This window comes from Polypterus senegalus, chromosome 12 (genome assembly GCF_016835505.1).
Source record: "Polypterus senegalus isolate Bchr_013 chromosome 12, ASM1683550v1, whole genome shotgun sequence".
Lineage (NCBI taxonomy): Eukaryota > Metazoa > Chordata > Cladistia > Polypteriformes > Polypteridae > Polypterus > Polypterus senegalus.
Window position 1 is genome coordinate 140,434,736 of NC_053165.1, and position 17,381 is coordinate 140,452,116.

Sequence of the window (17,381 nt, forward strand, 5' to 3'; positions counted from 1 at the left end):
GGATGCTACGTAATTAAATTATTAGTTTTTACCAACATGGTTCTGTCCAGTTTATTTGCTTTGTTGATACCTGCTGTAAATTTTCCTAATATCTCAACCAAATACTTTTTGAAAATAATTCCAACTTCAGCTCTTTGATATGGCATTTTTTAGCATTTATGATCCTGTGCTTCCTAGTTCTTTTGTGAATATACTAGATAGTAATTTCCATAGCATGATTTACAGTTATTTGAAAAATTCACTGAGTCAGTTTTATAGATGCCTTTGAGAATTAGAAAGACATGTATTAGTTTTAAACAGAGAATGGGGACCTAAGAGCACAAACTCTCTTATTATGCCAGTGCTGGACATGCCCTTTAGTCCAGGGATCTACATGTAATACTGCACTATATATTTTCTTTAAAATGCAAAGACCAGAGCTTAAAAATATACTTTGATGCAATCTCACCAGCGTATTGTAGGTATGGAGATAAATCTTTCTGATTTGTATTCAAACACTCTATATATACAAGACTAGTTTATGTATATATATATTAAGCAAACATTACCAGTTTCTATTTTAATCCTTCACATTAAAAAGTAATATTTTATATACATTAGATCATCCAATGTGTCCAGGTCAGGATACTGCAAATTCTGTACAGCATCATTGTTGATGGTGCCCATGCTATTGTAGATCAGTGTGCTGCTCAGGAGGACAGCCAAAGCAAAGATCCAGTTATCATTTTTGTTATCTCCCTAAAGAAAATTTGAACAGATTACTATACATTAGCACAAAGAAGGTGAAAACACAATTACAGCTACAGTGTAAAAAGCATACCTTCTCCACATCACCCAGTCCTTCAGTGTCCAGCAGCACCAGAGTTTGTCCATCCCTCATTGGGTGTGGAACGCACCACATCCAAATGCCCTTTGTGTGAGACTGGATGGTTGATCCCAGAGAAAAGCCTTGCAGAGACAAAAAAAGCAATGCTTCCAATCTGATATTTTTCACAATTTACTTTTTGGCTACTGGAATAAAAAACAATTGAGCTTGTAATTATAAAACTGTACTGATCATTCTCAAGAGACTGAGTGAGGAATCCGAGTGTCTGGGCTTCCGAATGTTCTGGATAAAAAAACAAGATCCAGGCCTTTAATGACCTCTTGGGCACAGCCATGAGCAGTGTGTCTGTTTGCGGAGAAAGTGTCAACCTCGTCGAGAGGTTTACTTACCTTGGCAGTGACATTCATGTCCCTAGTAACTTTTCCTATGAAGTCAGTAGACAGATTGGGAGAGCATGGGGAGCTCATGAGGTCATTGAAAAGGGGTGTGTGGCGCTCCCTATATCTATGTAAAAAGACAAAGGTCTTTGGAGTCCTGGTGCTTCCTGTCTTGCTATATGGTTGTGAGACATGGACGCTATCCAGTGACCTGAGACGAAGACTGGACTCCTTTGGTACTGTGTCTCTCCGGAAAATCCTTGGGTACCGTTGGTTTGACTTTGTGTTGAATGAGCGGTTGCTCATGGAGTCCCAAATGAGGCACATTACCTGCATTGTGAGGGAGCTAGAGTTACGGCGCTACAGCCATGTGGCGCATTTCCCGGAGGGTGATCCGGCTCATAAGATCGTCATTGTTGGGGACCCGAGTGGTTGGACCAGGCCATGGGGTAGCCCATGTAACACCTCGCTGCGGCAGATAAAGGGTCATTTCCGGAAGGGTGGGACTGGAATGCGTGTCTGCCTGGGGGGTTGCCAACTGGGATCCCGAGTTGTTTCATCGTGTGGTGGGTGTGGCAACACACTGTACCAGTGCACGCTCCCCAACTTGACTTGACTGGTCACTCACACAACAATTTGATCGATTATTATTACAAATGCCATCCCACAAATGGCTAAAAAAAAAAAGTTAATAATCCAGTAAGAATAGAAAAGGCTGCATGACTCAACATTAACAGTTACGCCCAAAAATCCTCATGGCCCCCCAATGACAAATGCAGTGGGAGCACCCACCATCAGGCAATTAGGTTGTTGAGGTGCATGCCGATAGCTTTAGTTTTTAACTCTTTTGTCATCACCTTAACCTCTTCTTCAGAACACTAATTATACACAGGTTTTTCTCCTTGACTTTTTCCAAAAAGTTCATGAACCTGGAGCACAACTGCATATCAGGCAAGTGGATCTGCTTTTTTCAGTTTAGCAAAATGAAAGTCTATTATGGTACCAGAAAGTGGAAATATGTGGCATGTTATTTCAGCATGCAAGTAAGATTTTTCTAGTACTCCATATATTTAACAAACCCACTGCTGCTACTACTATTACTACCACTAAAGTGGGTGGCAAGAGGTTGCTGGGACTAGGGAGCCACCTTGGAGATCTGGCCCTTTAAGGGCAACTAAAGGCTCAGGTGTGCAAAAACACCAAAGCAGTTAATTAACTGCCTGCTCTGTTAGATGGACAGTACAGTTCCATATGTTTCTTTCTGGGACTCCTTGGCCCATAGTAGGCATAAAATGTTGCCAGCATTGGTGTTCTCTCTCAGACATCACTTACTCACTCTCTGATGGAACATCCTGCAGCATTTTACAAAGAAATACCCTACTTCTACGCTGTTCATTCTCGGTTTTCTCCCTCTCTCTTGTGCTGATGTCTCTATCAATCGATATCTTGGGGTGCTCAACACACACGCACACGGCTTACAGAGCTCACATGACTCCTTCACTCACACATCGGTCTATGCAGGACTTAAACTACTGCTGCCAGTGTAGAACTCCTCCTGTTCTGGTAGTAATTTGTGGAACTTATTCTGTTTTTGCCAAAATGGTGGTACCCACTACAGCTGTGCAGCACCTTTACACCCATGGACCTTATCAGCACATCACAGCTTTTTCCATGAAGTCATTCAAATATCCTATGGCTATGACTAGAAAGAGTGAGTAAGTGGGCAATGAAAAATATAAACTGTAGGTCCCATGATTACTATTAACCATAGCCATTTACATTACAAATGTTTAAACATAATCTTCTCGTATAATACACTACCGTGGCTGTCCGTTTATCTGTCCAGGATTTTAAATCACCTACAGCTTGCAAACCGTTTGAACTATTGACCTGAAATTTGGTACACAGATACTATGTACCTCTACTGTCCGCTTTCAGGGTGATGATTTTTATTACTTTTAATTTTATTTTATTGTAGAATCAACTCTCAGCAATTGGCAGCAGGTTGGCTGTGCGATACATGCGTACGGGCGCCATTCTCATCTCTATCACCTTCGTCGTCACTCCCCCTACCTCATATTTTAAATCATCCCCGAGGCAGATTGACCACTTAGGTGCCAGCATAAGTGAAAAATTAAGAAAAACGTACCAAGTAACTGCAACACAAAAACTGACGTAATCAGTTTTAACGTGAAAACAAGGGCATCAATGTCTGAGGAAACGATTGCTAAACGTACAGAGAAAGAGTAAGAAAACTGCAAGTCAAGTGTATTCACTGCACGTTATCATGCAGTCGGCTGTTACTGGTTGAATCACAATTAAATAGAATGCCATATGTTCAGTAGGTTTAGCTATGGAATCTCACACACCCAGTGTAATTGAACAAAGCTTCCTGCTTGGCATTCATTACTGCCACAGCAGGTTGTTGTCTGCACTGACTATGTGAGGATTTGAGTGAAAGTGGGCTTTACAGGGATTGCAGCAATGATGTGCAGCAAGTGAAGAACTCCTTATTTTTAATTCAGTGTGTAAATACTGCTCAAACGCTCAACCTATTTCTTTTAGTATTAAACATTTATTTAGACAAATACATGTCAATAAAACAAAAAAAATGTGAAGGTTTACCAAATTAAAGGCATTTAAAACAGGAAATGTGCAGATAAACCGACAAGAATAAGATTTTAAAATTAAATAAAAATATGCAGTACCTATCAAAAGCAATTATTTCAAATTAAATAGTATGTTACTCAGCTACTTCTTTGCATTTAAGTAACATATAATGGCTCTGATACCCAAGTTCCTTAAGATTGCAAGCTCTATGAAAAATGCTGCATACATGTTGACCGATATAAGCATATCAACTGCTATTAATGTTCATAGCATAACATTTTCAAACCCACTTAATATAATAACAGAACTGCTGGCCTAATTAGAGCACAAGCAGCATTTTATCATTGATTAATTTTACAATAGGGTATCTCAGTTTTTACACAAACGTAAATATTGGCCATAATCAATATGCTCAAGTATAAGTTTTAAAGTATTTGATATTAATTAACACTTTAATAAATGCAGGATTTCTTTCTATTTTATGTCCATCCATCCATCCATCCACTTTCAAAACCCATTTATCCAGAGCAGGGTCACAGAGAAACTGCAACAAGCATTGGCAGCAAGGAAGAAACATGCCCAGGAAAAGCCAGCCCATTGCAGAATGAACACTCGCACACACACGGACACAAAAAGCTAATTTAGCATCTCCAATCCATCTAACCCACATGTGGGAGGAAACCAGAGCACCCGGAGGAAACCCAGACAGACAGACAGAAGGAGAACATGCAAACTCCACACTGGGAGCACCCAGAACTTGAACCCAGGTCTCCTTGTTGGGAGGCTAATTCTGTGGCCCATCCTGTTTTATCATACGAGTCATAGCACAATCACTAAAGTATGAGACAAGTAAACACAACACGAAGCAGAGACACTCCGAGTGAGCTGGCATCTTCATGATTGTATCCTAATTCAGTGTGGTAAGGACTAATGGAGATGTGCAGACTTCCTCCACTTTAAGAAGGAGTTAATCTATTCCTAGAAATCCCTTTGTAAAATTTCCATAACGTGAACATCTAACTAAAATTTATTTAAATGGAAAACAAATTTTAAAGTGTTCCTTGGTCTCAAAAAAAAAAAATCCCACCAACATTTGTACAAATAACACAGAACTAAATGAAAATTAACAGAATTTGTTTAATAACATTAGATATCAAAATAAACCTTCATTTTGCAGTGGGCTGGTGCCCTGCCCAGGGTTTGTTTCCTGCCTTGCGCCCTGTGTTGGCTGGGATTGGCTCCGGCAGACCCCCACATGACCCTGTAGTTAGGATATAGCGGATTGGATGATGGATGGATGGATAAACCTTAATAATGTTTAATAAAATGCTTTAATTTATCACTTCTTGTTTTACATTTAATGAAATGGCCTTTCATTTTTTTCTTGTGCTTTTCTAAATATTTTGTGATCTTTTTTGGAGCGGTGATGCCCAGAATAATGTGACAAGACATGAGACCAACACAGGCGACGAGCCGGATAAGCCACAGCAGATAAATGAGCAAGTACTGCTGCAGCTGGCTGATAAGCCCCGCCCTCTTTAGCAGGCCACCACCGTGAGGACAGAGTCTGAAAAGCAGCAGAATCAGCTGTGGACAGAACTGAGACTGGGATTGTGGGTCATCATCTTTCTGCACCACCCTGTTCTGTACTCCAGCTATGGCTAGGACAATGTCTGAACGTCTAAGCATTAGCTGTGGAAACAGCCGAGACTGGCATTGTTTCTCACTAACATCCAGCTACACTGGCTACAGGAAGGCGAGCTGGGAAAGACTGTGCAGATTTTGGGGTGTTAGCACCAGCAGTGCATGTTTGAAAATCGTCTCTAATTCTTCACATACAATAAAAACAGGGGAAGCCTGTATTTTAGGTAATAGACTGAGTAAAGCATTGTGTTTTGTGCAGCCCTTTTGTTTTAATATTGAAAAAATAAAATGTGCCCTGCAAAGTTTTATCAAAGTAAAAGTAGTCATTTGAAAATTGAAGTGAAGTGAAAGTAGACAATTTAATACTCAAGTAAAGTAGAAATATTCTCAAAAGATACTGAAGAAAAGTAACAAATTATTTCTAGCTCCTTATTCCACATTGGGCTCAAGACAGGAATTACCCTGGTCCATTGCAGACATTTAAATGAAACAACATGGGAAATGGGAATTAATGTAACACACACTATATATATATATATATATATATATATATATATATATATATATATATATATATATATATATATATATATATATATATATATATATATATATATATATATATATATATATATATATATATATATATATATATATATATATATATATATCAGTGGTAGCACTGCTGCCTCTCAGTTAGGAGACCCGGGTTCGCTTCCCGGGTCCTTCCTGCGTGGAGTTTGCATGTTCTCCCTGTGTCTGCATGGGTTTCCTCCCACAGTCCAAAGACAATGCCGGTTAGGTGGATTGGTGATTCTACATTGGCCCTAGTGTGTGCTTGGTGCGTGAGTGTGTTTGCGTGTGTCTGCGGTGGGTTGGCACCCTACCCTGGGATTGGTTCCTGCCTTGTGCCCGGTGTTGGCTGTAATTGGCTCCAGCAGACCCCTGTGACCCTGTTTTCGGATTCAACGGGTTGGAAAATGGATGGATAGAGATATATACACACACACACACACACACACACACATATGAGATATTAGAGGAAGAACAGAGTAACTGGACTAAAAAGCCACCCAGTCTGCAACACTAACCTCTGCACCACTGTTCTACTTTATCAGTTTCAAACAGAACTCAAATCCAACTCTGTTTTAGAGTGGACGAGAGTAGCCAGAAACATTACAGTAGTGACTCGCTGTAATAGGTGAATTTGTGGACATCTAGTCTGCCTCAGCAGCTCACGTGTCCTAAGAAAACACTTCTATTTTACATATCTCGGTCAATTACCTAGGATAAGATGCAATACGTGCATAATAAAGTTAAAACCTGCCTGACATTGAAGCACCTCACAGAGCAATATGGCCTGATCACAAGTGGATCACACACTATACACACCAACGGTATAAATAATTAATCACAGGAAGAGAAATCATGGTTGGGACTTAAACCACTTGACACGGGCCTTAGAGAGGAGTGGAGTGAACAGCAGCACTGAATTAAGACCACTCTTGTTTACTGAAGAACAGACTCAAAACTTTGAAAATGTATATGCAAAAACAAAAAAAAAACAAAATGTACAAAACTTACCCTTTTTCTGCCCTGCTAGCTTATTCATTAGATAGGATTTGCCGGTGCGATACATGCCCACAATGGATGCCACAACCACTGGCTGATTGATGCCAGATAGGATGTCCACAGCCTTCTGATTTATCTGGAGTTTCCCCGAGACATTTTCTATGAGGCACACTGGACCTGACATTTTGACACCTCCGGTTGCCATTGTAACCTCCTATGAGCAAAAAATAGAACAGTTGAAAAAGCATTATAGGAGAGTTCGACATGCTCCTTTAACTATACACTATCCTGTAAAATGTGAAATTCAACCACAACATGGTGCTAAACAGTGAGAATTTCTGTTAACACAAGGTGCCCTTAAAATATAAATAAGACTGCATAATTCCTTATCACAAAGTTTACTTACTTTATCTGTAATAAGCACAAGGACTTCTTTGCTAGGATATCAAGAGGCTGCAGGTATCCTGGTTGGTAGAATTACAATTACTCTAAGCTTCATCAAACTGATCTCCAGTGCACAATGTAAATATTTTTAGCTTAAATTATCTGCTCAGGCTCGCATAGTTAATGAAAGGAACTGAATCAGCAGCATCTTTTTTATAGTCTAGCAGCCCAACTCCGTCTCTTTAAAGGGTTTAAAGATCTTTTTGAAAAGGGCAATACAGTGCGGCACAGAGGTCCCACTTCTGTTTTGAACATGAAGACCTGGGGTCATGTCCTGGGTTCTCCATGAGTGGAGTTTGCATGTTCTCCCCATGTCTATGTGGGTTTCCTCAAACAGTCCAAAGACATACAGGTTAGGTAAACTGGTGATAATAAATTGGCTGTTGTTTGTAGTTGGGGTGTGTGTTTGCCCAGCAATGGATTGGAACCCTGTGCAAGGTTTGTTCCTGCATTGCACCCTATGCTGAACGGGCTCGGCTTCAGCACCACCTGTTACCCTGTGCAGGACAAAGCGGGTTAGACAATGACTGACTGACTCTGTGTGTATTTCACACAAATTATCAAATGGTTACATCACATGCAGGTAGAGATTGCTTAATATACATATATATATATATACAGCTTGATGCAAAAAAATAAATAAATAAAAAGCAAATTAGATACATATATTCTGTTATTAAGACAGTTGACTTAAATCAAAAATAGGTACCTATTTTCTCAAAACCTTTCTTCGTCCAAATAAGGTTTGCGTGTGTCACTGCCAAAACCAGCACCAGTGGCTGCAAAGTGAAAAACAAACCAACACAGGGTGCCTGGACACAGAGTCACAAATGACCACAGGCTACACAACTTTGGGGATGTGAAAGAAAATACAAAGACAATGTTTAAATTCCACCCAGGCTGTACTATCTGTGAAGTGCTGACACTCGTACCAAATCGCCCTAACCCATCAAAAAACGGATTCTGTTTGGAGTTTTCTGCAGTTATTTTTATGCCTGTCTATAGGAGACTAATTGCATTGTTCACGCCCTCTTCCATCTTACCATGTACTGAAAAAAATAATACATGCGCCTTTTGAAAATGCCTCCCAGTCAAAACAAATGCAAATCTTCTTACCGAATCCCATCATTAAGCAGAACTTCGCAAACAGCAGAACCAGGATGGACTGCTAAGTAAACACCGTACCCTTTTGCGAGTTAGGAGTCCTTAAAAGAGCTAACAATGAGGTTTTTACCTCTACAAAATAACTGCGTTGCGAGTTCTCTTTAAAGTATAACAACATTTCCACAGTGCTTTAATGTTATTAATTTAGTAAGGTGGCCGATAAAGGCGATCGGAGGCACATTGTGCGATTCTGGCAGCTCCGATTACAGTCTTAGCTGCTGCTGGATGTGGCAGCGCACCCGCAGACAGTCGATCGGGTTATTTGCTTTACTCGATTCTTACAGTGCATTTTTGTTTTTGTTTTTTTACCTGTTCTGGTTATCGTCACTAAACCGCTTTGATGACGGAGGCACTCGGTTATTTCTCTCTTGTTTGTGAAAGACAACTGGTTCTTCTTATATCTCCTTTGGGGAGACAAAAATCACACCTCGAACTCCGATGACGGCGAAAGCAAAAGTAAAAGTAATCCGCTGCCAAACTGCTTTTTAAGGTAAGCTGCAGCAATTTCGCAATGAGTGGAGCTTTCCGGGAAATTCCCAAAGTTACAATAAACAAAATGTGCTTCATAGCCACAGTGATCGGTACGTATAGTGGCGTATCTTCTGCCGTTGAGAAATCACAGACGATATCCATGTACTGTATTGCTTTTCCCAGTAGACAGTCGCCTACCCCAACAATAATCGTAAGGTTACGGAGAAACTCTGGGGTTGTCCGGGCGCCTGTCCAGCGTAACACACACATTAGACAAATTTAAGACACCAGTAAAACTAATACGATGTAAATGGAATGCGAGACAAAACTAGAGAGGGACACTTCACAGATAATGCATTTATCAGTGATTGTTATGTTAGAATTAAACGTCAGTCTATCGCTTTTGCATATTCTTATAACGGAGACAGATTAAGTTAAAAACAAAAAAAAAAAACTGTTAACTGCTCCAATGAGGAGTATGAGCAAATTCTTGATATCAGAATATTTTAAACCACAATAAGCTAATTTAAATTCTCTTTGTTTCTGATTTGCACACTTCTCTGCATCACGGTCGATCGATCTCCAATAACTCATTCTCTCAACAGCAGTGCGATTTGTTTTCAAGACTATGTAATAAATAAATTCACATAACATTTTCAATTTCCGGATGCATCTCTATTGGAATTTATTCAGGTTTCAGAAGCAACCCCCCCAACACACACACCATATTGATTTCAGCTAGCTATACCATACTTGTACACCCTTAGGTTTAAATTTGAACCTTTTATTTAAAATATTTAGTAATTTATCTATCCATCTTCTGAACCTGCATAATCCAATTATGCAATCACAACAGATCCGAGCTTATCCAGACAGCCATCTGCACAAGTCAAGAAACAATCCACATGCCTTCTCAGGGATCCCATCCTGTCCATGGTTAGCATCTAATCCTGTGTTAGGCCCAGTGTTGTTGGTATAAATTCGAGCCAGCTGTGAAACTATGTTCTTTATATGAAAAAAGAATGAATTATCTGAATTATGTTGGGAGTTCAGTGTGAGTAAACATATTTTACACCAATAGTCCACTGTAGGATGCATTTTCCATTTCTTTCAAATATGCATAAAATACCTTTTGTCTAAGAATTCAATTACAATAGCTGAATATCTGTTAAAATGCTTTAAATATTCAAATGTTCAGTCCATAAAATAGATTATACTTTCCCCACTGAACAATCAAAAGATAAAAATGCACTTGCACTTTCAGGAAGACATGCTAGTGCTCTACTTTGACAAACAAGCCTCAAGAAAAGTTCAGAGAAAACAAGACAGACACCACATTATTACACTTTACAGCATTGTGATAGTGACAACCACCAATGTGACAGGTTATAAACATTTAGCAGAAAGAAAGTTTTAGTTAATTGAATTTAACTTGAAATGAGCCCTCCTGGTCAAATATGTTCAAGTTAAACACCTGCCCCAAATCCAGTCATAAGTTCATAGGGTCAACATCATCACATGAACAGAGTACAGCGACATTATTACTTTCATGTGCTAATCAACAAAGACAGAAAGACGTTTATTTATCCTCAGGGGAAATTTGGCTTTTTACAGAGGTCAATAAATAAATAAACAAACAAACAGAAAGACACAAACACACACCCACCAGAATGACTAAAAACAAAGAAAATTAAAAAAAAAGAAAACTTAGAGACACAGTGAATTATTATGCAGGCACATCGTCGTTGGTATAAAGAGAACATACAACATGTCAGATCTGGCCACTGGGTTCAAACATGGAAAGCGAGGACATTTCCTGTAAACAGGCACACATTTGAGCACAAATCTGGCTTAGAATAGCAACACACGAAAGAAAGCCCAGCCCTTGGTAGGTGTGACTGCATGTCTGTCTTTGTAAGGAGGGCAGATTAGGTTACTTGGTAAATCTAAAAACTGGCCGGGTGTATAAATATGGGAGTGTGAGTCAGCCGGTTTCCTAGCATGTGTCTTAGCATTGGGCTGCAAGCCCAAATGGGATTAGATTTTTTTATATATAGCATTTCATTAAAGTTTTTGAGAAAACCTTTTTTTCTCATGATGGAGCAGGTTCTTGTTTTCTTTGTGTTTGTGTCATACTTTGACTCAATAGCTTCAGGCAAATTATGAGTCAGATGTAAAGAACACCATCCAAACCTAGAGCAAACAGATTGAATATTAGAAGAAAAGCAGGTTATATTCATATGTAACATGTTCTGTTACAAAGGATTGCATTATGTAACCTGACTTCTCAAAATCTATTTGGAATATACTTAATTCTTAATAATATTCCTTGCCAGCCTCTCCAAATTTTCCCATATGTTAATCTGTGAATTTTATCATGTAATTCTCAGATTTAGCTTTGCACATTAGGTTAGGTTTTGTCATATGGATTGCTGGCAAGAATGTTGCAATTAAAGAAACCACAGTACGTGCAAACACTTGTATAAAGCAGTGGTTTCCCTGAGCAGGTTCCTTTTTCAAAGTCAAGCTGAGTTTTGTAACAATCACTTAAACTTTTATTTCTAAAATGCCTTTAATCATGGCCATCAAAGCACAGTGCTTTTCAAAACAAATGTACGCCATACAAAAGCAAGAAAACCAAACTAAGTGACTCAAGTGGCAGAATCACACGGGTGGATGAGAGTTGGATGGAAATGGTGAAAGTGCTGGAAATTGTGGACCTGGCAAGAAAGACATGGATAATGCCTTGGGTTTGGGAGAGGAGAGGGTAGGGTTCAGTTATAAAAGGATCTCGGCCTCCCTGGGAAAAAAACTTTTTCCTGGGTACTGGAATGATGGAGATGCCATTGGATAGCTAGGAGGAGTAATAAGGATTCAGTCCTGGCTGTGAGAGAATAGACACTTTGTATTTGTAGAGATATTTGAGGGATCACAGAAATATGCCATTCCTGTCTACAGTTGCTTTCTGGATTCAGAAAAAAGCTTACGATAGTGGGCCCTATAGTCTATAGTGACGAACGTGTCAACGGTATGGGGTTCACTGTAGTTGATTTGGTTCCAATATTTTGAAAGTAAGAGGTATGGTGAAATGCTTCGTATTAAATTGAGACTGGTCAATAGGGGTGTTTGACTTTGAGGGGACTGGGCGGTATCTTGGTCTGGAATCCCTACAGATTTTATTTTTTCTCCAGCCGTCTGGAGTTTTTTTGTTTTTCTGTCCCCTGGCCATTGAACCTTACTCTTATTCGATGTTAATGTTGATTTATTTTTTATAATTATGTCTTTCATTTTTCTATTCTTTAATATGTAAAGCACTTTGAGCTACTCTTTGTATGAAAATGTGCTATATAAATAAATGTTGTTGTTGTTGACTTCATCAAAATTAGATATGATACGGTGATGCAGCCAAGGATTATAGAGTATCAAGGTTTGGAACCTACGGGTTATGCTTTGATATCCAATATTCATTGATATGGTCTGCAGATGAACCTCCCAGAAAAGAGTGGCTTGTTCTGTTGAGGCAAGGGGTAAGCAGCTGCCGGAAGTTGAGGAGTTCAAGTACCTTGAGGTCTTGTTCTAGAGTGAGTGAAATTGGCCATTGAGTCATCGCCATCTTAATAGTTTTATGGACTTTGCTCTGTACTGTGGCAGAGAAGCGACAGCTAAGCTAACAAGCCACGATAGAAATGACAATGAGATTGACTGACAGATTAATGCAGCATTAGCAGTTTTGCAGTCTGGTCAAGTCCACATACAAAGCTTTACATTACGATATGCTGTATGCCTATCCTCACTTATAGTATGGTGACTGATAGTCATGAACTCTGGGTTGTGACCAGGACAATGAGACTGTGAGTACAAGCTTAAAAAATGAAGTTACTGTGCAGGATTGCTAAGCACACTCTCTATCACAGTGACAAGCTCAGCAATACCCTTGGATTAAAAAGGGATCGAAGAAGAGTAATGAAGCATTGCTTACTACCTTCACACTATGATTTTCATTTGAGATAAAATAGTCATAAGGATATTATTTATACATTCCTTCCTGCCATCTCTGCATGGAACTTGTATGAACTCACTAAAATGTCTTCACATAGTCTACTCTGTGATTTGTCAGTCACTTTGTACATAGCCATAATCCATCCATTCATTATTCAACCCTTTATATCCTAACTACAGGGTCAAGGGGGTCTGCTGGAGCCAATCCCAGCCAGCACAGGGTGCAAGGCAGGAACAAACCCCAGGCAGAGGTCAAAGCAAATAGATTTGAGAAGTCGGGTTACATAATGTAATCCTTTGTAACAGAACACGCACACACAAACACCAAGCACACACTAGGGACAATTTAGGATCGCCAATGCACCTAACCTGCATGTCTTTGGACTGCGGGAGGAAACCGGACCACCCATACAGACACAGCGAGAACATGCAAACTCCATGCAGGGAGGACCCGGGAAGCGAACTCCCAGGTCTCCTATCTGCGAGGCAGCAGCCCTACCACTGCGCCACCATGCCGCCCTATAGCCATAATGAATTTCTAAAACTTTCATAATATATGGCTATTATCTTCTACAGCAATTTAGTTTTTTTCCGTAACAGGCCCTGGTGGTCTTTCCCAAAGACCACATCCTCTGCTCAAGCAACTTTTTTGCCACAGGCTGAATAAACTTCATGTCATCCAGAATGCCAAGGAGCAGATGTTCATACACTCATCACAGTCACACTCCCATCTCCCTGACCTGTTGCCACTCTTTATCAGTGGCACATAGTAGATTCAAAGCTCAAGCTCCATTTAACTGGGCAACACACACAGTGTGTTGATTCTTTGCACCTCTAGAAAATCGTCATGTCATGTATACCATAATAGTGTTTGCCAATATCTGGCAGTCCTATTATGGCAAAAACAGCAACAGTACTTGGCATGACAGTGGTGCAGCAGCCTTTCTATTATGACTGCAACAACAAAAATACTATCCAGTTTTGAAAAGAACGGACAAAACACCTTTTCAGACTATTTAACATTTGAGGCCCAACCCCTCCCATTACAAATATCCAATTTATGCATTTTAACAAAATTTGATAACTATTTTTTCCAGTGGTCATTCCATTTTCAAACATAAATCATTAATTTTGTATGTATAATTTTACTTCATGCAGACAGCGCTTGGTTATACTAATATTTGTATTTATTTACTTAATTGGATTTATAATATGGTTTGTTTGTTAATTATAATTACCATAATTAATTAAATTCATGCTGTAATAAATGACGGCACCCAAAAATTTGCTTACCTGATATAGTTTGTTAGTGATGGCTAAGAAAAAAAGTTTAATCTCATGACCCAATGCTGAGCAATGCTTAACAACAGCAAGCAAAATCAAAAACATCCTTGAAGAAATCTTAAGTTAACTCCTGTCTCAAATTACAGGTAGAGTCATACAGTTGTATGCTCATGACCTAGAAAATATGCTTTTATTTATTGCTAAAATAAGGTGAAATGAATAAGTCCAGAAAATGAAAATAATCTACAAACAAAAAGCCCATTCAGCATGGGATTTAGCTTTTCAACTGAAGACCTGCTGCTTCCCTTCATTCATTGTTCAAGAATCCTGTCTTCAATTCAGAAGCTCACTCTGGTATGAATGGGTTTTCTCGGTGTGCATTTTCCAGTTTTCTGGGAGTATTTAACAATATGTAAGGAAAAAATGCATGCATTTTGCACATTTTAACATCGACCAGATGAGTTGTTGTGCAGATTACACAGCATGGATGTCACTAAGACTTTTTCTTGGAGGTTTTTGATGTTCTTTGCTTTTTATCAGCATTGATCACCACAGGCTCCCATTCTATCATATACTTTACTTTGACACATACTTTCTCCACAAAAACATAAGATTAACACGTTTTCTTGGCCAGCACTATACTACATGAGATAAGTAGCAGTTTAAAAAATATATATCTTTTTGGGTGGACAAATCCTTTAATTATAATATAACATGTTTAAAAGTAAAATCTATTGCACTCTGCTCATTTCTTATACTTCGCATTGCATTCAACTAAAGAAAGACTCAATAATAAAATTATTCGTTTCAACTGTTTATCCTCCTCTTGTAATTAACATTTCATTAATTATGTAATGTTCTTTTAAGAAAACACTTCTTCAAAATGAAGATAACTGCATAGTTAGCCAGTTCAGGAGAAATGATGGGTATATTAAAGAAGATAAACTACTACGTCATAATCTGATAAAATATTAGGTACCTGAATGAGCCTGATGGATGCAGGATCTACACCCGATTGCAAATTTTCTTATGTTGTGGAGTTTTCCATCTATGCCACCCGTTTTCTGTATTCGGAGAAACGGGCCCATAAATATATACATTAGGCTATATAGGAGCCACGCGTGGCAACATTTGCAGTTTTTTTCTTCAACGTAGAAGAATAAAACTTTTGTTGCAAATAGTACATATTTGGTAAAAACACACACACACACACACACACACACACACACACACAAGGAAAAAAATAAGGTATGAAAAACTCCCAAGTTAAGCAATTGGGTTGTCAGCATATAAAAAGGTGAAGCCAGGCGCCAGTCCGCCCCCACCGGCAATCTGCGCGTGTGCTGTCTCTGCCAGGCTTTGTACAGTGACGTGACTTTCTCTTTCAGTTTCTGTCTTTATTCTTATACCTTTTACTTGACACAGGAGGCTTTCTGTTATCGCTGCATCTCCGCCAAGAAAGTTGATTTTTAGCTGTGAAGCGGCGATTTCAAAAGGTAAGCGAAGTTTAATTTCAGAAACTCAACTACTTTGACGATCGCTAAATGCAGCTACTGTAATTTATTTGTGTGTTAAATATATTTAAGTGTCATACCTACATTTTGTCATTGTGGTAACAGTAATGAGTTGAGTTCCTACCTGGGAGAGGGTCCCCTTAACTTTTGGACAACGCTGGGTTCGGACTGCTAGTCGTACCTCACATTACATTAATGCCGATGCGAAGAATGGGCGTGTGGCGGCTTTCGGTGCCCTTCGCCGAGAGGGAGTGGCTGTTTGGAGTCGCATAGCAAGTCCGTTTACCACAAATAATGGGTGTAACTCGAGTGTTATAGAAAAATTTAATATTAATTCACTTCTCAGCAGCTCACAGCTGCAAGTACTAATTTCCTCTAAGAGCCCCTGAGGTGTCTACGGCTTCCTCGCCACAATATAATTGGCTTGTGACGAACTGCTTTTTGGTGCAGAGATCGTCCCGTTCTCGGATAGGCTCCCCGAATAACGTCACCCTGATGAGATGTCCAGCCATTGGCTGTAAAAATAACACTCAATTTTTATTAATAAAAGTTGTTCATTTTCAAGAAGTCCCTGTACTTCTGATTGTTGTATTTGCAAATTAAGAATGACCATTACTGTAACGCACTGTTATTACACCATTATATATAAAAAATATGTTTTTCCTTGGTGGAGAATTTCTGTGCTATTGATTAGATCTTGCAAAAAGAATCTAAAGTAAACCCTAATTGATGATTTTTTTTATATACATGCAGGTAACATCGTAAAATAAATATGAGCGGGGGACAGTAAACACTGTATTATATGTGGAAATAAAGGGGCATTTGTGACGAGGATTAGGAGCGGAGACACGTCCGAATATCAGGAATACAGAGTAATAAAGGCAAATAGCCAAACTGTTACATCTGGGCTTCACTCCAGACTTAAACAGTCTACTTTCATAACGTGCTAAGTGCAGAACTAACCTCACCCTGGAACTTTTATAGTTAGCTGCAAGACTGAATGGTTAAGTAATCAAAGGAAGTACTGAATTGGAAGGAGTATATTAAACAAATAAGTGATTCTTATTACAATGTAGCACAATGGGTGGGCATATTTAATTGGATACTGAGTTCCATTCATTCATTTTCTGAGTCCTAACCCTAATTTGGTCTAGATCAGGGGTTTCCAACACGTCGCTCACGAGCTGCCGGTAGCTTGCAACCCCTTTCCAAGTAGCTTACAGAAGGGTTAATGAATCCTACATAAACTTGAACACTTGATTAGTCAAATTAGGGGGTGGGTGATCATCCCAAAAATCATACCACGATCCTTTTAACAGAAAACCACGATCCACAATCTGAATTGCAATCTATCTTTTCAAACTCCTCAAGACCTAAGCAACACTTTATTTTAAATGTCAAACAAAGTTGAATTCATTTTGTCTCGTTCGCTAGCTATGCGGAGTTAAGGAACACGCCCGACGCTGACGAGTGAGT

At 39.2% G+C, this 17,381-nt stretch overlaps 1 protein-coding gene across 5 annotated transcripts in view; it reads right to left on the reverse strand.

Annotated features, from left to right (window-relative positions):
• The window catches only part of LOC120541723 (guanylate-binding protein 1-like), a 37,547-nt gene extending 21,243 nt beyond the window's left edge, over window positions 1–16,304 (reverse strand). Inside the window, exons 1-4 of one of the 5 annotated variants that reach the window (XM_039773615.1) lie at window positions 16,030–16,304; window positions 7,042–7,243; window positions 821–948; window positions 629–738 (exon numbers count right to left, since the gene is read on the reverse strand). In XM_039773615.1, the coding sequence (XP_039629549.1) occupies window positions 629–738; window positions 821–948; window positions 7,042–7,234 (431 nt within the window). In that variant the 5' untranslated portion in view covers window positions 7,235–7,243; window positions 16,030–16,304. Of the gene's footprint in view, window positions 1–628; window positions 739–820; window positions 949–7,041; window positions 7,244–7,435; window positions 7,650–8,182; window positions 8,926–8,946; window positions 9,113–15,370; window positions 15,551–16,029 lie in introns of those variants that run through there. The other 4 variants (XM_039773619.1, XM_039773614.1, XM_039773616.1 and 1 more) reach the window with 4 other exon arrangements.
• Between the last annotated feature and the right edge of the window lie 1,077 nt (window positions 16,305–17,381).